The following is a 21,609-nucleotide window of genomic DNA, read 5'->3' as shown; positions in this document are numbered from 1 at the left end:
ACCCTCCCTAATGTCTATCACCCAGCCACCCCATCCCTCCCACCCCCCACCACTCCAGCAACTCTCAGTTTGTTTCCTGAGATTAAGAATTCTTCATATCAGTGAGGTCATATGATACATGTCTTTCTCTGATTGACTTGAAATCTCACCTAATTTTATCTCCATAATCACCATACCAGCTTATGTATTATCATTACCCCTACGTCACAGATGAGGAAACCATGGCTTAGAGAAGTGAATCTACTTGGCCAAGGTTGCCAGCTAGTAGATTACAGAGGTTCGCCATCCTATACATTTCCAACACATGTAAGAGACAATCCTATGATAACACACCCAAATGCATAGAAGACAACAATATAAATGGGAGCAGTAAAAATTATATCCAGATTATAGTAAACTGAGGTTTCTCCTAATATTTTCAGTTCTCAAACAAATTTTCTTGCTTTCTTTCTTTTCTCTTTGCTTTCTTTCTTTCTCCTTTTCTTTTCTCTTTCCTTTTCTCTTTCTTTCTTTCTTTCTTTCTTTCTTTCTTTCTTTCTTTCTTTCTTTCTTTCTTTCTTTCTTTCTAAGTTCTTGACTAACCAATGCTTTTCCTTTGATGTGCCTTGGGCTTTAGAATCATACAGACATAAGTTTAAATCCTAGTCCCTCACTTGCCATCTTACTACAACCCTAGGCACATTACTTAAGCTCGCTGAGCTTCAATGTTTCAATCTTTAAAGTGAGAAAAATAATATCTACCCTCCTAAGGTCATAGTAAGTATTGAAAACAAAATAACTTACATGAATTGCCTTGCTTTTTTATACTATCACTCACATATTTGTTTAATTCTTTTTATATATGTTATTCCATGTGTTCCAAAGCAACCTTCTCCTTTTGGTTTTTTTGAACTTCTCTCTTCTCTTCTTTGTAGTATGAGAACCAGGCAGCTACCAAAGAGCTTATTAAATGCTTTCCCACTAAGCATTCAAACAACCCAATTAGATCATACTTAAAATAACAAGAGCTAGCATTTACTCAGCTCTTACTGTGGCTTGGATCTAAGTGCTCCTCGTGTATTACCTAATTCTCCCAACCTTGAGGTAGATACAAGTAATCTTATTTTATAGAGGTGGTGACCAAGATCAGATAGTTTACTGAGATTAGCTGTTTGTTCAGGGCCACAAAGCTACTACTAAGAAGCCAGCCCAGGCAGCTTGCCCTCAAAACCTGTACGTGCTGTTGTTATAGATCTTTAAAATGGTAATTGTGAGGGTTATGTAGCAGGAGAAGCTACAGAAGCAAGGCTCTAAAATACAAATGTCAGATGAGCCATGTTCACCAATATTATTTGTGGAATAAATGGACCAATAAGAGAGAGAGACTCTTTTTTTCCATATCCTGCTCACTGCTATATGAGGTATTATGGTATTATGATCTGCCATAGTAATGGGCATGAACAAGAGTTTTGCATAGTTCAGAAGCCTCCCACTTAGCAATTTGAGATCCTTTCAGTCTTAACCTGGTTTTTGTCCCTGACCTAGCTAGCCCTTTTGTAGGAGAAAATGACCAGGAATGGCTGACATGTTCAGCAACCAAAGAACTGAAGGAAAATGAGCAGTTTGAACATCAGAAACAGCAAGGAGAATTTCTTATTTGAATGCACTTAGAGTGACATTTTTTCTCTCACCTAGATTATTGCAACATGATTTCCATCAATACAATCACCTGAAAACAACAGATACCATGGAAATCGTTTTATACAGTGAAACATGTTGGTATTTTGCAGACCAATTACTTGAGATTTTAGCATGGATATTACTAGTAGAGAGGAATTGCTTTGTACTGGACTTTCCTCTTGATAGAATGTAATAAGTATATATAGATTTCCCCAACTGTTCAAAGTTATGAACTGGGACTTACCAAGGAAGGAAAAATGTTTCAATATAGCATTATACTCTTACTGAATATTTTTCTTTATTTAGCTGATTCCTTTTTAAGTATTTCTAGAAGTTTCAGGGCAATAAAAAAGGAATACTCAAATCTTCAAATAAGAAAATACAATTTTATGAGCAAGTATTTTATTTCTGCTCATTCCCTGAAAGCCAGATCTATACTAAGGAAAATTCTATTTTGAACACGATCGAAACTTTATGAGTATTCAATATCCATCCCATTTCATAGATTTCAAATGGAGAGATAAACTGAAGCACAGCAGGGCTGCAAATGACATTGTTTAGATAAACATATCTTGTCAGAATTATCCTGGTAGCAGCATTAGAGGCTCCGGGCATATTTGGAACAAAGATTCTGGCTTAGGCTCTTAATAAGCAACATGGCATGTCTCAACAGACACTTGGCTTTTAAGAAAATGCTTTTTTTTTTTTTTTTTTTTTTGGACCACGTGGATTAGAATCTTTCCACAATACTACAAATATTCATAAAGGTATTCATACCTAAAAGACAAAAGCTTAGAAAAACATAACTGTTCAAATTACTAGATATTAGCAGAGAGATAAAAATCTGCCCTCGGGTCACTCAATTTCAATCTATATCCCGAAAAAAAAAAGTCAATACAGTATCAAAAAAAAGATTGCAAGGGATAATGGAAAATGTTTAGACAATGTTGAATGGATAGTATAAAATAAATTAGTGTTATTTTCCTCTTAGGGAAAAAATAGAAGTTATTTTTCATTAGTAAAATGACAAATGACTTTCTATATAGTGTGTTCAGATTTGCATAAACATTTTTGCCAAATTTCCATATTTCTCAGGCAAGAAACAGATCACTTAACTGTGTAATGGGAATTCAGTCTCATACTGAGTAAATCACTCACTAAATTTCATTCTTTTGGACAAGTATGTTGCAACCTGATGAAGAAGCCTCATGGTTCCAGTTTGAGGGATGAACATTCTACTACATCAATTGAAGAGCTATCTATGTTGATCATTACAAGGTGAATTTGCTCTTGCCTTGCTGGTTATACAAATGACATTTTATAACTTACACAGAACTCTACAACTTAAGTGTATTCTTCCTGTCCAAATTAGCTATGGAAGAGAATGATGAGTTTCCTACCAAACTAGTTTCTCTCCTTCTCAGGCTCAACACTGGACAATATTTTGCAGTTTCCCTTGCAATTAAATGTGGTCATGTGACAAGTTCCAGCCAACAGACCATGAACAGAATTCATGTGTACCACTTCCAGGCCTGTCTCATAATAAATTCTAATGAACAATGTTTATTCCTCATCTGTCCATTAAATGCATAGGACTCAGATGATCTGGACACAAAAGATGGAAGGGGCTTGGGTCCCTGAATGACTTCATAGAGAACTGCTTATTTTGGACTGTGCCAGGAAAAAAGTAAACTCATACTATGGTAAGCCACCAAGACTTGGGATCTGACATATAGCGGCTAGTGCTACCCAACTAATACGTTAGCATATATTCAAATACATTGTTTGAGCAACAATAAAGAGTTAAGATTTCAAAATCAAGAAAAGTCTATTTTAATTAACAATCAGGACAACTGAAAGAGGAATGTCTTTAGGAAGTGAATCAAAACATACATAATTTGCAGACCATAAAATTATTTAATCCTAGTCCTAGTGATTAAGGTCATTAAGAAAAACAATAAAACAGGATGGGACATGGTAAACATTCTAGAAGGAACACAGACTTTCAAGCCAGAAACATTTGCAAATTGCAAGCTCTGGTCTTTGCTTGTTTTGTAAACTTGAGCAATTTGATTAACCTTTCTCAGAATCTGTTTCCTTGTCAATAAAATGAGGGATTATGAAATTTACCTGACAAGATATTATAAAGATTTTGTACACATGCCCACACACACACCTACTATCTGCTACCTACGAGGAACTCAATGAATCGTAGCTATTATCACTATTTACCTAATACATACAAATATGACCAATAATATTTTTCATATATTAACTCTTTATTCTGGTTACTCTTTCCGCTCCCTCAGCATACTGGCTGCAAAGCATTCTGCTTACACTTCCGGAGGCAAGTGTTAACACAAGAGAATGTAAATCATGACGACACAGATTCTTGGTTTTTGAGGTTCAAAAGCCTAGGCCTAGAAAAAGACAAAAGATTTGGAAGAAAAAAAAAAAGATGATGAAATAAAGGATTTCCCGACTCCCACACTAGAAAAAAATTCCTCTGGTTGTGAGAAGGGATGAGAGGGGGCATGACAGGGGACATAAAAAAAAAAATCAGTATTGATGTGTGTCCCTGAAGGGGAGGTTGGGAGAGGGAAGGGAGGAAACCTGGGGAGATGCACGAGAATCAGAGAGCAGAGGTGAGCTGGGCCTCATTCCTGAGAAGAGCCTCTGAGGGAAACAGAAGGAGAGTAGTTTCCCCTTCTGCTTCCTCTACTCCTTTTCCTGACCCTATGCACAGGCACTCTGAATCACTCTGTGTAAAGAAGAAAAGAGTAGATGCAATGTCTAGGCAGACAGGCCTTCAAGAGGCTCCCGAGATTCCCACCCACTCCAGTATGGCAGAAGGAACGGTACACCGCTATTACACACTGAGAGCGTCACAGCAGCAGAGGGATGTCCAGGTATGAAAGATGGTCCAGGAATCAATTGTTTGGACCAATAACCAAGAATATGAGGAAGAGACTGACATCCCCATGGACGCTAGCCCAGAGAGACGACAAGCGAGGGGCAAATGTTCGGCCACACCATGCTCACCACACCCGCCGCTCCATGCTTTGCATCTACAGAAGCCTAGATTGATGAAAAATTTCTTTCCTCTGTTCCATGGGATTACATTCAGTTATGGAAAGATAACATTATGGACTGAAAAATCTTAGTACAAGAGTTATAATTTCCAATGATTCGGCGTCATTTTTATGAATGCAACGGAGGTAAATCAACTTAAGGCATTATTGAAACTTTTCATACATTTTTCCTTAAGTTTCATATGCTTGTTAAAAGACTTACTTCGATCAGTAATGACTGTTCTAGCCTCTTGATTGCTGGTCTTGTTTTTCAAATTCTGGGCAGCGGTAATGAGTTCTTCCAACTGGGGGCGCCTCTGTTCCAAATCCTGCAGTGTCGCCTGAAGGAAAAAAATACAACTTAATATTGAGGTTCTCCAGCATTCTGCATTCCTTTTATGTGATACAAAGTAAAGTGCAATTTTCAAACCAACCAAAGCACTTTTGGAAATAAAAAAAAAAAAAAGATGTTACTGGATATAAATCTCTAATGTGTGAGGCTTTACAGAGAACAATTCAACAAGAAATGTGTTTCATTCTTAGATACCAAAAATATTTCAAATGAAAATCTTGATTACAGATCTGCTTCACTATTTAAGAGCTTAGATGGAGTCGTTTTAGAGTTCCTGGGTTTAGTTAAACCAATGTACGAGCGCCACAAGTAAGAAATGCAATTTTTGAATTACGACAATGTATTTAGAAAAGATAGCTATTTATACTTGTAATCTCATTTTGTGTGGTGTCAACATTCAGGTGTATATTTTAGCAACAGGAAAAGCATGGAAGTGATTTAAGAGAGGTAACTTATTGGGGCGCCTGGGTGGCTCAGTTGGTTAAGCGACTGACTTCAGCTCAGGTCATGATCCTCGAGTCCCGGGATCGAGTCCCGCATCGGGCTCCCTGCTCAGCGGGGAGTCTGCTTCTCCCTCTGACCCTCCCCCCTCTCATGTGCTTTCTCTCATTCTCTCTCTCTCAAATAAATAAATAAAATCTTAAAAAAAAAAAAAGAGAGGTAACTTATTGAACTTCTTTGTACCTGAGTTTCCTCACCTATGAAATGACAGGGTGAGGCAGATGAGCCAAGTCAGTCCTTCCCCAAAGGAAGTATTAGTATTAGTATTCATACAGATGACTTTAATTTAATACTGCATTAAGATAAAAGTACCAACAGAATAAAGCCAAGAAATATTTATTTATTTATTTATTTATTTACAGGTGACAATGTTAATTATTAAGAAATCCCTCCCTCCCTCCAGTGTCCATCTATTATCTCTGCCACCTTACTTTCTCTACATTAAAGGGCCCATATCCCAGCAATATTTACAAAGAAGCTTGTGAAAAATAAGATCTCTCCCTTGTTTTCGTTCTAAAATGGAATACATTTTATTTCAATTTGGGAAAACATAATGAACATTTGTTATTAGTTTATAACCCCTACACACATTTTCTCATTTTTATTCTCCTAATAACCACACTAATAACTAAGCTAGAAGTCTTTATGGTCTTATATCTGATGCCGTTTCCACTACCTCATGAGGCCAGTGAATGTGAAGGGATGAAATGGGGTAGACAGTAATGTTCCTGAAACTTAGTTATCTATTATGCTCTTTGACAACTGCTAATTTTCTGAAGATTTTTGGGTTGAGAAAGGCCAAGTTTTGAACATCTTGCAGTGTTTCTTTCGTGAACAGGTAGGGAGATAGGCCTTGCGATTTCAGCTCAATTGCTTTTGATAGTATTAAAATAATGGCAAGAACTTATCCAAACATTACATATCTATTTTGAGTATTTTCCCCTCTCTGTATTGAAAAATTGGAGGGGCTAACTTTTAACCAATTTTCCACATTTATAAGCTGTGATTGCTCAGAAGAAAAATCCAATTTTCAGGTTTCTAACTTTTATGGTTTCTTTACACAAAAGGGTGTTTGAAATATGGAACAAATTGCCACAGACAGCTATTGAAGTAAGTGGCATAAGTCAGTTGGAGAGTACTGAGCAAATTTTAAAATGGGAACCATATAGTAGTAGATAGATTTTATGAAATAAGATGTTTTCCAGGGTTAGAATGTTAAACTCTGGTCATCTGTGACACAGCAAGCTTAAAAGTTACTTTGGAATTCCTGACTCTTAAATATTTAATACATTCAAGAGATTTTTTTTAAAAACAGACTTAACCAGAACCCTCAGATAAAGTCAAATATTTCCTTCAAATTTAACCAGAAACTCTACATAACTGAGGTAGCAAAGTACAAAAATTCATTCATTTACCCATTCATTCTTTCATTTTGTAAATCTCAAGTGCTGCATATTGTTCTAGGCACTATGGGTTTAACAGTGGATGAATGGATTAGGTATGCTTTGTGTAATTTAAATGCAAATTTGTGTTTTTTGATACTTGGAAATTTTTATATAACAAAGATTATCTTTATCATTATTTTCATTTGATTTAATATTAATTCACCCTCAAACAACCAAGCTATTCTTCGCTTTTCTCTTCTGGATATATTTCTCAATGTGGGCTTTACTTTTCTCCTTCTTTTAGGATCACAAAGTTCGTTTAAGAAGTATGTTGTAGAAGTAACCTGATCAACTTTAATCTAAATTAAACCTGACCACAATGAACAGCTTTTACTGCTGAAATTAGCAAGCACGTCAATTTAGACTTAACACAAGCCATTTTCCTCTCTAATGAACAAAATAGGTCTCAGGGTATTGTGAAACCTGTTCTCTAGTTGGGTGATTCTCTAATTCTGCTGACAGACACATGCTTTGTAAGCACCTGAGAAGATTATTAATGACATCCTTTGAGGCAGCCTCCTTAAAAACCTAAGGAGATTCACAGCTGTAATAAAACTATGCATTTCTAAAGAATTTCAAAACAAAATCGTAACTCTTTATCCCACTCTTTCATCAATATGTACAAAGGTTCATTTCTAAAAAGAAACTGTACAGTAATAATATATATTGCTATGGGATTTATCAGACACTAATATACTCATTAAATAGTGGTTTCTCAGTAGAGCGGAATGGGAATTTTCTCCCTTGGTTTTCTTTCCAGAAATAAAGGGAAGGACTTGAATATGGCATATTTAAATATTTTTTTATTAAGATATTATAAAAACAGTGACTGAAAGACTTTCTTGCTAATGAACAGAACACACATGCATTGAGCAGAATGATTACTTTTTTCTTTTCATTTGGTTTTCTTTTGAGTATATTCTATTTGCTATTATAATTTCTCTTACCTGACAGCTGGTTTTATAACCTCTCACAGACGGGAGAACACCTTAGATCTAATCATTAAAGTACCCACCTCCAAAATACCCATCTATGAAACTGTGTTCTTTGCCCCCATCTGGTGTTCTTACCAGATGCTTCTCTCTCCAGAACACTCTTTCTACTCTAATCCTCATCTTCAAATGACCTCCAGTCCTCTTCTTTTGCCCAATGTCCTCGTTCAAGCTGTAGTGGTCTATATTTGTCATGCTAAACAGGTAGAATGCTATTTATGCTTATTTGTTTTTCTGATAGGAGCCTAGGTAGACATTACACATATAACTTAAGTGAACAAAACTAAAATCATTACATGCTTAACAGTACCGAAGCATGATAATTGAGCATGTCTACATGGATTCTATCGTTCCGAAAGAAACAAACATGAGAGCAGGAAGGAATCAGTGCTATTTCTAAGAGGTCATAGGCCAGCTACTGGGCTTTACTAAAAACAGCTTACCCCTTGGAGATGAGAATTCATCATGGATTCCACTAGCTGAACAAAGATGGAAGAAAAAAAAAATCTTCAAATACAAAGTGAATCAAGTTATTAATCCTACTAAGTCCCCCCAGGGTTGAAGGAAGTGGTTATAAATAGCAATCCTATGAAAAAAGGAGCTAAACAATGAAACTATATATGCTCTAAGTAGGTCATTTTAGGCTCTCAGAAAGAATTACACTTTTTTATTGTATTTGGTAAAATAGAATTCTACCTAAATAATACTCAAATAGAAAACTCTATGGTTTAGTTGAATATTTAATATTTATATGTTTAAGGAAAGACCTTAACAATGAACTCTTTACATTTTTAATATTTTCTACAAAAATCAGCAATCTTCACATAGTTATATTTAGAACAAAAGCCTACAGTGATTTTCAGTTGTTGCCATTTTCAGGACACAAACATGACTTAAGCTTACCCATAATGTAAAAATGTAGACCTTCTACTCTTTTATTCACAACCTTAAAAAATTAACATCAGGGGGCCTGGGTGGCTCAGTTGGTTAAGTGACTCCTTCAGCTCAGGTCATGATCCTGGAGTCCCAGGATTGAGTCCTGCATCAGGCTCCCTGCTCAGATTTTACAGATTAAATAAATAAAATCTTAAAAAAAAGAATATAAAATATTAAAAAAATTAACATCAAAGATGGACAAGATGAAAGTTTACTTAACTACTTTATGGATGGGAAAAAAAAAGCATTTAAGGCAGGTAGGCCCTAAACTGTAGCCGTTCTAGACACTGAAGGAGTTTTCTCTATGAGGATGCTACTCCTATGTCTAGCCTCACTAAGCACCTTCATTCCGGCTTCTTTCCTTGCATTCGGCTGCCCCTCCAAATAGATTGGCCAAATCCAAAGCCCTCTCTATTTCTTCCACTCCCTCACATTTACATCTTAAACTGGCTTGGATATTTTCCTACTTGGTATAACTTCACTACTTCTTGTCTGAATGTTCTACCAGCATCTCTGTTGCTAACTTCTTCATAAACACCTTCTAACTGTGGTTATCCTTTTGTCCTCCATTCATTAAAGAAATACTTTTTGAGAAAGCATTTTATTTTTATATAATTTAAAACTCACAGAAAAATTACAAGAATGGTTCAAGAGCTCCCATGTATCCTTTACCCCGATTCACCAGTTGGCAACATTTTGCCACATCTTTATTTATCACTTCCCACTCTATCATTCTCTCTGTGTATATATATCTGTACATACAATATAATAGATATTGTTTTCTGAAGCACTGGCGAATCATCTGCAGCTACCGTGCCCTTTACCTTTCGATATTTCAGTGTTTATTTCTTAAGAAAAAGGCACTCTCTTACATAACCTCAGCCCAATTTCAAAGTCAGGAAATTTCCTATGGCTTTAGTTCTATAAATCCAATCCACATTCTTTATTCATAGTATGACAATTATCCCATGAATTGCCTTTTATTTACTGGTCCAGACTCAGGCATTGCATTTAGTTGTCATATCTCTTTAGTCTCCTTTAATCTGAAATAGTTGTTTGCCTTTCTTTGAACTTCATACTGTTGACTGTTTTGAAGGCCAGGTATTTTGTAGAATGTCCCCCAATTTGGGTTTCTGCAAATATTTTTTTTGTCAGTCCTTGACCTAGGCACAGGTGATAAAGAAGTGAAGGAGGAAAAATTATTCTTCTCAAGGAGAAAATAAACTAGTAGTTAAGACAGGCAGTAAATAAGCAATTACAATAAGCTGAGGTGAGTATTATGGTAGGGGAAGCACAGGGAGTGATCAAAGCTTATAGGAGAGATAGCTAACCACATTCAGGGGTTAAGGAGGGTCTTCGGAATGAAGTGGAACTTACATGGTCCTCAACTCGACTTTGCCTAAATTATATAAATTGTCTCTAAGACTCCTTTTTTTAAAACATTTTTTTAGCTTTACTTGGGTTAAGTCTGACAAATAGAAATTGTATATAAAGGTGTACAACTTGGAGTGCCTGGGTGGCTCAGTTAAGTGTCTGAGCCCCACGTCAGGGCTCCATGCTTAGCAGGGAGTCTGCTTGAAATTCTTTCCCCCTCCCTCCTCCTCCCCCTCTGCTCCTTCCCCTGCTCACATGCTCTCTCTCTGTCTAAAATAAATAAATAAAATCTTCAAAAAACAAGGTATACAACTTGATATTTTGATTTATGTATACATTGCAAAATAATCACCACAATCAAACTAGTTAATACAGTCAACATCTCACAGTTACTTTTGTGTGTGTGTGATAAGAACACTTAAGATCTACCCTTTTGGCAAGTTTCAAGTGTACATTATTATTAACTATAGTTACCATACTGTATATTAGATCTCTAGAACTTATTCATCTTAAAAGTGGAAGTTTGTACCCTATGATCCATACTGTCTCATTTCCCTCACTTTGCAGCGCTGGCAACCATCATTCTACTCTGTTTCTATGAGTTTGACTTTTTTTAGATTCCACATATAAGTAAGATCATATACGGTATTTGTCTTTCTGTGTCTGGCTTATTTCACTTAGTATAATGCCCTCCAAGTTCATCTGTGTTATCACAAATGGCAGGATTTCCCTCTTTCTTAAGGCTGAATAATATTCCATTGTGTATATACATATACCATGTTTTCTTTATGGATTCATGTGTTGGCGGACATTTGAGTTGTTTCCCTATCTTGGCAGTGCAGATATCTCTTCGAGATCCTGATTTCATTTCCTTTGGATATGTATATTCAGAGGTGGGATTGCTGGACTATATGACAGCTCTATTTGTAATTTTTTGAGGAACCTCGATACTGTTTTCCACATTGGCTGTACCAATTTACATTCCCACCCACAGTGTACAAAGGTTCCTTTTTCTCCACACCCTCACCAGCACTTACAATCTCTTGTCTTTTTGAAAACAGCTATTCCAACAGGTGTGAGGTACCTCACTGTGGTTTTGATTTTTACTTCTCTGATGATTAATGATGTTGAACACCTTCTCATGTACCTCCTGGCCACTTGGATGTCTTCTTTGGAAAAATGTTTATTCAGGTTTTCTGCCCATTTTTAAAGCTGATTATTTGTTTTTTTGTTTTTTGTTTGTTTGTTTGTTTTTGCTATTGAGTTGCAGGAGGTCCTTATACATTTTGGATCTTAACCCCTTATCAGACAGACGGTTTGCAACTATTTTCTCCCATTTAGTAAGTTGCCTTTCATTCTGTTGATTTTTTTTCCTTTGGTGTGCAGAAGCTTGTTTTTTTTTTTTTTTTTTTTAATTTGATGCATTCCCACTAGTGTATTTTTGCTTTTGTTGTCTGTGATTTTCGTATCATTATCCAAAAAGTCAAAGCCCAGACTAATGTCAAGAAGCTTTGCCCATGTTTTCTTCTGGTAAGTTTTATGCTTACAAGGCTTTAAATACCACTGCTGCTAATACCCACTGTGGTGGCCATGACAACATGCAAGACTTTTACGACTGGGACCTAAGTGACTGGGGACGCCAGCTGCTGCCTTCGGAAACCCATCACTCCACTGAAGAGAAGCCAAGCCTCCTGCAGACTGCTCCCCACCAATGACTGAATGTGATAACGATACTAAAGCAGAGCCTTGTTTGGCAGGCACAGGGCTCCTCTGGCTGCCTTGGGCTCAGTGACTTCCCAACAGCTCTGCTGAATCTTCCTTAGATCTACGGCACACTGGGATGCTTCTGCATAATCTCCTCTCCCTCTTTCTTTCACTTGGGGTCAGGCTTGCATTTTGATTCAGTGGCTCTCCCCCCTTCCTCAACTTCCTCCCTACTTCCTTTCACAAAGATATTTCCTCAAATAAAATCATTTCCTGCTTAATCCCGTCTTGGGATATTTAATCTCAAGCCCCAATGAATATACCCACTTTTGCCCTTTTTTGACCCTAAACCTCTCATCAATGCTTCAGATCTACATAACATGGCGATTCCATGATATTATCACCTAGATGTCTAACTCACAGTTTCTGGACATTATTAATATCCTTCCTAAGGTTCAAGGAAATTACTATTTTAAAAGTACCTCTATTAAAAAACACTGCTACTTAAAAAAAAAAAAAAAAAGGATGCGGCCATTATTGTCAATGAGCCTAGAATTTAATTGGAGGAAAAAAAGATGATTTAGGTGTGTTACACGGCAATGGTGGGGTTCTATTCTACACATGTGGCTCAAGAATACTAGGTTATCCAGGCAAGCCACCAAAAATCCTTTTTACATAACAACCATTAGGCTTCCTGGAAGACATGGAAAAAGGAACTTTTTGGCAAGTTTTCAGGCTGGGGAAGATACCAAAACTAAGAAATAAATATTCCACTGGATAGGCAGAGACCTCCATCAGGGCCAGCTTCATGGGTGTGCAACTTGTATAGCTGTACTGGGCTCTGCACACAGAAGGGCCCCGTGCTTTGTTTTCCGTGGTTCTGCGGCCATCTTGAAATTCTTTCTTTATTTTTATGAACAAGGGGCCCTGCATTTTCAAGTTTCACTGGACCCCACAAATTATGTAGCCAATCCTGACCTCGACCCTGAAGTGAGCAGAGAATAAAAGTTGTGTATCTTGTTGGAAGCACTAGTCAACTGGTGATGGGAAAAACACATCTGAACACAAATTATATCATGTCTGTCAAATGCCTCTTGTTTAGTTCCTGAGAACTCTCTCTAAATTTCTTTTAGTAGCAATCATGAAGCTAAAAGATACATGTTTGGGGGAAAATCTCTTCTGGTCAGGAAAGCAGAACAAAACAGTTGGCAGTTGTCCGAGATGGGACCCTATCAGTACCAATGGTTAGTGGAGCAGCAAAGTCACTGTGATTGGGAAGAAGTAAAGCAAGGAACCTCTAGAGAAAGGCATGGATCACCTAAGAATTTGGGATTAAAAGGGGAAGCTGTAGTTCTGGCAACAAAAATGGCTGTGGGGATCTCAAATTCCATTTGCAGTTTTAGCTAAGTATTAGTTGTTCCCAAGGCTAGGGTGGCCTTGAAAAATACATGAGAAACAACTAATAATTAGTTCCACAAACAGTTACTAACCTGCAACTGTAGGCCAAACACTTGGCTAACAGACATACCCAAATAAACCTTGACCTCTTTCTTTAAGGAACTCATCATTTGGCAGAAAATAAAGACTCATTAAGAACTAATACAGTGGGAAATAATACTCATAACGACAGTAATAATTGCTTATTAAACACTTACTATGTGCCGAAATGGTCTATCATAGTCCACAGAGAAGGGACTCTGGAGTCAGGCTGCCTGGGTTTGAATTCTGGCTGCCATTTACTTGGTTTATCATTTTTGTCAAGTTACTTAACCATTCTCTTCTTCATTTCTACCACTATAAAATGAGGATCACAAGAGTGTCTACCTCTTAACCTTGTTATGAGAATTGGGTTCATGTTTGTAAAACGCTTGGAATACTTCTTGTTGATAAGAACTATAAAAGTTTTCAATAAAAAATTAATCAGTTTAATCATCAAAATACTCTATGAGATAGGTACTACTGTCTCCATTTTACAAAGAAGGAAAATGAAAGAAAAAGACGTTGAGCAATCTGCCCAGGATCACAAGTGGTAAGTGTTCAGAACTTCTAACACGGGACATTTGGCCCCTGAGCCCACACACTTCAGTACTACAAAGTACGTATGCTGTAGTGTAAAGGGACCTAGCCATCGCCTGTCTCGCTCTCCTCTCTCCCTCGGCTCTACCAGTGCCTCCCACTAGGACATAATCAACAGGAAATAGCAAGCTCACTGCAGCTGCTCATACTATCCGGCCTCCCAGGATGCAACAGCAAGTGAGACAGTAATATATCTGAGAAAGAGTCCAGCAAAAGTACCAAAGTGAATGGTGAAGCCCGAAACAACCACTAAAAGGAATCAGTTTGGGGAGTTATCACATACGGGAAGTCTCTGGAAAGACTTCATAGAAGGGATGGGACTGTAGTTGAACCTTGGAAAATTTGGCTAGGTCATGGGAAGGTCATTATGAGGGAAAGAAAGAGCAAACACACAGAAATAAAATAAAGCTTCAACGGGGCTGGCTGGTGCCTACAATTTCACTGGAAAAAATAGGAGATAAGTTTAGACAGGCAGAGTGGAAGCCCTCAGAGTTACATTGTGCTACTCACATCCTGTCATTTATCCTCTATTTTATACATTTGGTTTACTGAGAATTAAATTTGCTGTGGGGGACACTCTGATTAGATAAAAGACAATTTATCTTGTTTTATGGTTGGGTTTTTAAAAATCCGTCTGAGGTATTTGGATTTTATCACAAGGAACTGGGTAACAATGAAGACTAGAAAAACTGAAGCTATGGGAGCCAAGACTTGTGTCACTCCATGCCTTTGTGTACCTTATTCTTTCTGGCTGGAACACCTTCCTCAGTTCTTGGTCTTTTCCTGGAAATATGGTACACAGATAACCACAAGCAAAAGTGTTGACTGACCAAATGACTGGACACAATAAGGGGAAACAGTGATACAAGAAAGTGAATAATAACTGGAAGGGTGTGGAAATTACTAGAACACACCTCCCTGTTTCAAGCAGTGTTTATTAGTATTATAAAAATTAGTGATCATTTGGCTAACTTTAAATAGGAAAAATATGATAGCTACTTAAGAAATTATTATTGGATTAAAAAACCCATAGGACAGTCTATGGAATTTATTTCTCTATTTCTTTGTAATAATGTCGTTCTTATTTGTTGGCATTTTGGGGGGCTTAACAAATTTATTTTAAGCCTCCCAAATTTGAGGTCTTTCTTGTAATGGTGTACTATAAAGCTAATCTACTACTAGTATGTTATTTTTAAAAAAATTTATTTGAGAGAGAGAGAGAGAGCGAGAGCATGTGCAAGCAGGGGGAGGGGCAGAGGGAGTGAGAATCACAAGCAGACTCCCCGCTGAGTGCAGAGCCTGACTGAGGGCTCAATCTCATGACCCTGAGATCATGACCTGAGCTGAAATCAAGACTCAGACGCTTAACCAACTGAGCCACCCAGGCGCCCAACTCTTAGTATGTTATTTTAAAAATAAATTCTCTCCTGTGGTTGAAAAAGAGATTATGACGATCATTTCCAAGTTATTCTGCCACAGAAAACCTAAAGGACTGATTTACTTGTCATTTCATAAACCCCTTAATACACAAAAATGAAAACTCCTTTCAGTGACACGAGCTAGTAAGTAAATAATGTGGTCTAATTTGGGGATCTTGAAATATAATTTCAAAGTCAAGAAGAAAGAAGAATTTTAGGCTACAGTTTGTTGATAATGATTTGCAAATACATTTCTAAGCTGACAGAAAGGGCGCTGATATTTTTAGCTGTTCAACATTAGATCTGTTATTCTACATTGTTCGCAGTGCTTGAAACCCTATTCTGTAAATTTCACATACTGAGAAAGGATAATTGGGGCAGTTTTAAGACCAGTTTCTGTCATGCACATCACATTCACTTTTGATGTTATGACCCAACGGAATAAGTGACACGGTTTTTTCTCCCTCCATATATTTTAGAGGAAAGGGAAAAGTGAAATCATTTTATAGTATCCATATTTTGGGATTTTTTTCTGCTCCAATTTTCCATTATTCTTTTCTTGTTCAACCTTGAGTAACACCATTTTGGAGGCAGTCTAATTGCAATTGGTCAAGATAAATTGTCTTTTATCTAATCAGAGTGCCCTATACAGCAAATTGAATTATAAGTGAACCAAATTAATAAAATGGAGGATAAATGACATGACATGAGTAGTGAAACAGAATTATCTGAGGGCGTTGTTTGTAATATTTTGCCTGGCGCAGAACATCCTGATTTTGCATCCTAAAGATGTTGTCCAAAGCCATAGAAATGCAGATAAAGAAGGCCAGCATTAATAAGTAAGTGAGCACCAATCAATCGAATGGGCAGGAAATATTTATTGGCAGGATTCTATGCATAATACATTACAGTAGGAAATGTGCTTTGCACGTGATAGTGGATGGCAAAAAAGAGCATCCTCAATGAATTCAAGGAACTTGCAACGAACTCGCAATGCCGCTGGGGGGACGAACTTCAGGCCTGCCCATTCGCACTCACACATGCAGTTAGCCAATAAGAGAACACGGCATGTAAATGACAAACGTTACAGTCTACACACTATAGACTCTATGCTAACAGATTCTGAAGAATGCAATTCTCATATGAGCATGCTCAGGGAAAGTGCCTTAGAGGATCAGGAACCTGAACTGTCATTTGGGGGATGAACAGGACTGATAACGACCCAATGATGAGAGGGGTGATTCCAGGGCAAGGATCGAGCTTGCACCAATGGGTGGAGGCACCAATACACTAGAGTGTTTGGAAGAAGGGTGCATGTGCAGGGGGCAGATCTATGATGACTGTGATCCAGCTGGGGAGGGAGGCAGGGGCTCAGACTACCAGATGAATGAGTAAGGACGTGATGTCGAAGGCAGTGGGAAGCAATGGAGTCTTGAGAACAGAGGAGAGCCACAATAAAAGTGGCATTTTAGAAATATTAACCTTGCACCATTGCATCCAACGTTCTTTTGAAGAAAGGACTGGAAAACTACATTGCAACAATCCAAGAAAAACCTCTTCTAGCCCCTCTGTTTAAATTTCCAGTCATGAAAACGTGCAGAACATTTTTTAAAAAGTAGGCTCCATGAGCAGTGTGGAGCCCAATGCAGGCCTTGAGCTCATGACCCTAAGATGAAGACCTGAGCTGAGATCAAGAATCAGACGCTTAACTGAATGAGCCACCCAGGTGCCCCTGCAAACCATTTCTAACTTAACCTCATGCATCCTTTTATTTCAGGAGAAAATACCAACTCCACAACATATAAGCAAAATAAATTCAACCACACTGCTGGTAAAACAGTGTCCCAGAGAATTATTAAGCATATTTTCTGATTCCATTTGTAACATTATATTATATTAGATGGGAGTAGAGAGTGACTGTAGTTTCAGTTTAGAAAAATGTAAACATTCGGAACGCTAAATTCTTAGATTTCTGCTCTGAAGAGTAAAGAGAGTATCAGAGTAGGAGAGAGAATTGGGATCCCTCCAGAAATATAACTTCAAAGATTATTATCAGTGGTAAAAAGAATAATCAATATACTATCATGATGTCACATTTTGTGAACGTAACATTGCAATGTCCTTTTATAACTATCACTGCATTAGACCTATGATATTTTCTTTGGGAAATGAGTCTTCAGAGGATTCTCCAGGTTCTAGGAAAGAAGCCTGTTATTTAACAAGCACTATACTAATCCTTTCAAAAATAAAGCTCAAAGCAAATAAAAGGTTATGCTAAGAATGCTTTTAGCCTTTTCATGTTTTCAAAACATTTTAAAGATACCACTTATTTAGCTGAGACAAGAACCTTGGTTTTCATTGCCAGTGGCAGCCACCAATAAACTGAGGCAAAGTAAGAGACATTACTGTCCTGTGACGCTACCCGTACATGCAAGTCAAGTGGGGAAATGAGTGATTATCTAGAGGCAATTAAAACTCATGTACACGGTCAATCGGTGTAATTCAAGCCCCCAAATGCTCTTTTCCTATCTTCAAGTGGCGTATGTGAAGACATGAATTATCAAAATAATTGGCACAGCTGTTCGATTCATGCTGCCTATATAGGGAGAGAATCAGGCTCAGTTTATTCATCTGTAAAATGAGGATAATTACATTTATATCAACCAAACTGGGGGAGATGAAAGTAATAAATCTATTTGTCAGCATTCAAATAACTTAGGTAGAAATTAGTCAAATACAGCTAGTCCTGGTCTCTTTGTAAGAACGGCAATTGAGGAATATGTTAGGTAGAATGTATTTAATTGATGGGGTCTTGACCTTCTGATGTCACTAAGTTCTGAGTGTCACAAAGCCAAGATAACAGACAGTGAACAATTCTGTGCTTGTGCTAAAAAGTGATATCTTCATGGTATGGAAACCTCTTGGAGCTTTACAAGTAAGCATAAGATGAGAGAAAGTGTGAGGGGGGAGCACAAGAGCATCTGTGTGCACTCACACAGGAGAGGCAATATGCGAAAGGAGAAGCGAAGTATGCACAAATCTCTACCATACCTTTGCATCAAAACAGTGCACTGTGTACCATTTAGACATATGTATGAAGAAAAAAAAGCTGAACCACTGGGCCTCATGCTTCAAAAGGGACAACATACTTTGCATATTCTCAGAGACTGACATTAATCTGTTTCTTCTCAGAAATTATATGACTGGGGAAAGATAACAATCTGCCTTTGACTGGGTACTATGTGTTTAAGCCCTGGCTTAGCTGTAAATCATTTGTGAAGATCATTTCTTGGTAGGTGAATAGAGTTGCTCTCATGGAGTGTTAATACACTTGCAGTGAAGTGTTGCTGGGGGTAGGAGGTGTTAGACATTGATCAGGAGCTTAAGAGATGAGCTATTTATTTTTGTTGTTTTAAGAGGAAAATTTCTATAATAAAACAATGATTCTGCTTCTCTGTCAAAAAAATACCATTTTATGACATAAAAGCTCTCTTCAGTAAACAAAGAACAGACTGTTATTGGGGGACATAAAAATTACAATAGAATATATTTCCCTGCAGAGTACAACAGCCTTTAACTCAATTGGAACTTGCAGTGTGACAGCTTTTAAAGGAGGGGACATATTCTAGGGGGAGAATCTCTGATATACTTTTCAATTCCCTGGACTGTACTAGTTCTTATCCTATAAAAATGGGTCTACATTAGCACACTGTGCCAGTAAATCACACACTTGCTCTGCGGCATGAAAAAAGCCCAGCATCGGTGTGTGTGTGTGTGTGGGGGGGGTGCTTTATGGCTTTATGTGGCATAGTTCCAAGCAAACACATGGCTCAAACGAAGCCGATTCTGAGGAATATGGAAACTTTATGTTCTGTTTGATAGGAAAACGTGTACAGCTTCCTAACTGTGAGCTTCTAGATGTGCTCCAAGGGCAAGTATAATCAGTTCTTAAATGGATTTTGTAATGCTGCATACCTAATCAAGCTGTTTACATTATAGGGAAGAGTTAAGTTTAATTCTCTGTTTTATTGGGAAGGGTGCTTATTATTAACACCCATTTCAATAAATTTTAAGTAATTTATTTATTTATTTATTTATTTAAAGATTTTATTTATTTATTTGAGAGAGAGAATGAGATAGAGAGAGCATGAGAGGGGGGAGGGTCAGAGGGAGAAGCAGACTCCCTGCCGAGCAGGGAGCCCGATGCGGGACCCGATCCTGGGACTCCAGGATCATGACCTGAGCCGAAGGCAGTCGCTTAACCAACTGAGCCACCCAGGCGCCCGAATTTTAAGTAATTTAAAAAGAAGCAGCAATCCCTGGAGAAAGGATGCAGTAAGAATTCTTATTTGCTTTTCTTTTTTATTTACGTGACATGAGCAAAATTGCTTACTCTTTGCTTCCTCAGACATTTTGGTGGCATGGGACCAGGTGAGGCAAAAACTGGTAATAATACATAAAACAGTACTGTCAGTTGATTCTAATTTCCAATACTTCAATCTCAATTCTCTCTCTCTCTCTTCTAGTAACGATCTGCCTTACTTTTAGCCGAAATTTTCTCTAAGATAGTGGCCAGAGGGGTGGTAATGAGGTCAATACTTCAGTTAAAACTTTACAAAGCTAGGTAGGCTAATGTGAAAGTTAATTCCGAGCTGTTGGTTCACGAACAGGATGATATTATACACGAGGAGTGACAAAAGTAACTCATACCACCTGTGTTACTAAAGAGAAGTCTGAGTATTAAATCTTTGTACAATGGGCAGCCCAAAATGGAAGGTTAAAAAACCAAGAAAGAAAGGGAATGTGAGGGTTGCAATTGATTAAACAGTTTGGTTTAGTAAATATCCATCTTGTAATATTTTAATAGTAATTATCTTGATCCACGCAAATATAGTACTCACCGCCAATAACTACTAAAACTTGGTACCCCATTCCTCCAAAAGTGCACCACCTTACAATCAAACTCCTATAGCATTGCTTCTTGGCCTTTTGGCTAAGATCAAGTACAGACTCCTACCGTGTAACAATTACAACACAATGAGAACTAGTGTTGAGTTTCCTGTGTGCCAGATATTGCCCTAAGCATCTTACCTATATTAACGGAGAACAACTATCTGAGCTAGGTACTCTTACTATCTTTTATAGACAAGAAAAATGAGGCACAGAGAGGTTACATATTTACTCAAGGTCACAAAACTAAGATGTGGTAGAGGTAGAACAAAATGTCCCAGATCCTCCTTTTCCAGTACATCATAGCCGGAACTTCATCAGCAGCTACAATGTAGCAGAAGCTGGGTTCAATGTTTCACAAACATGATTTAATCTTGACAGCTACCTAGCTGGATGCTAGATATCCATTCTTACAAATGGGCAACTTTCCCAAAGACAGCCAGCCACTTCGGAGGAGAAAAGCCTTTGAACTCAGAGCTGTCTGACTCCTAAGCCTATCCCTGTCTGCATGCCACAGACCTTTGTACAAGCTACTCTGCTTTCTCTTCTCAAACATATTCTTCACCTTCTTGCCCTTGTGGCACTTCTCATGCCACTAAACCCATCAAGGCTTCATTGCTGTTCAACAGTATCTACAGTATCTAAAACCGAGTGCAAGGAGTTAAACAAATCATGGGGGGAGGGGAATGAAACAGGAGGGAAAATTACATAATTGGTTTGTTACTGTTTATTTTTTCCCAACTTCATTTCCAAATGGACCCTTTCTCTGTTTTTATCTTTACTGTTGTTATTCCACATAATTGCATTCAAATTTGTCTTTTTTTTAAAATACTGGAAATATATATTTCTATGGTTAAAATGTATGGATCATGACATTTTCTCTATACTCTGTTTAATTCCTTATAATTAAGAAAAAAATAAACCCCAGTAAGAAAGCCTGTATTAAAATTATGCAAAATCAGTTATTATTAAATTTTCATGGCTATATTAGTTTCTTATGGCTGTTGTCACAAATTATCACAAATCTAGTGGCTTAAAATAATCTGCATTTATTGTTTTACAGTTCTGGAGGTCAGAAGTCTGAAAATAGGTCTTAGAAGCAAAAATTAAAGTGTCTGCAGAGTTTCTGTT

The 21,609-nt window shown here is 37.5% G+C and overlaps 1 protein-coding gene across 1 annotated transcript in view; it reads right to left on the bottom strand.

Annotated features, from left to right (window-relative positions):
- The window catches only part of DMD (dystrophin), a 1,845,074-nt gene that overhangs the window by 567,720 nt on the left and 1,255,745 nt on the right, over positions 1 to 21,609 (bottom strand). The window contains exon 46 of the mRNA XM_081807964.1: positions 4,954 to 5,071. Coding sequence (XP_081664090.1) covers positions 4,954 to 5,071 — 118 coding nt within the window. The remainder of the gene's footprint in view (positions 1 to 4,953; positions 5,072 to 21,609) is intronic.

The sequence above is a fragment of the Leptonychotes weddellii genome, chromosome X (assembly GCF_054177405.1).
Source record: "Leptonychotes weddellii isolate Sample4059 chromosome X, ASM5417740v2, whole genome shotgun sequence".
NCBI lineage: Eukaryota > Metazoa > Chordata > Mammalia > Carnivora > Phocidae > Leptonychotes > Leptonychotes weddellii.
Note: the sequence above shows the minus strand (reverse complement) of the source record. Positions and strands in the feature narration are given on the sequence as shown.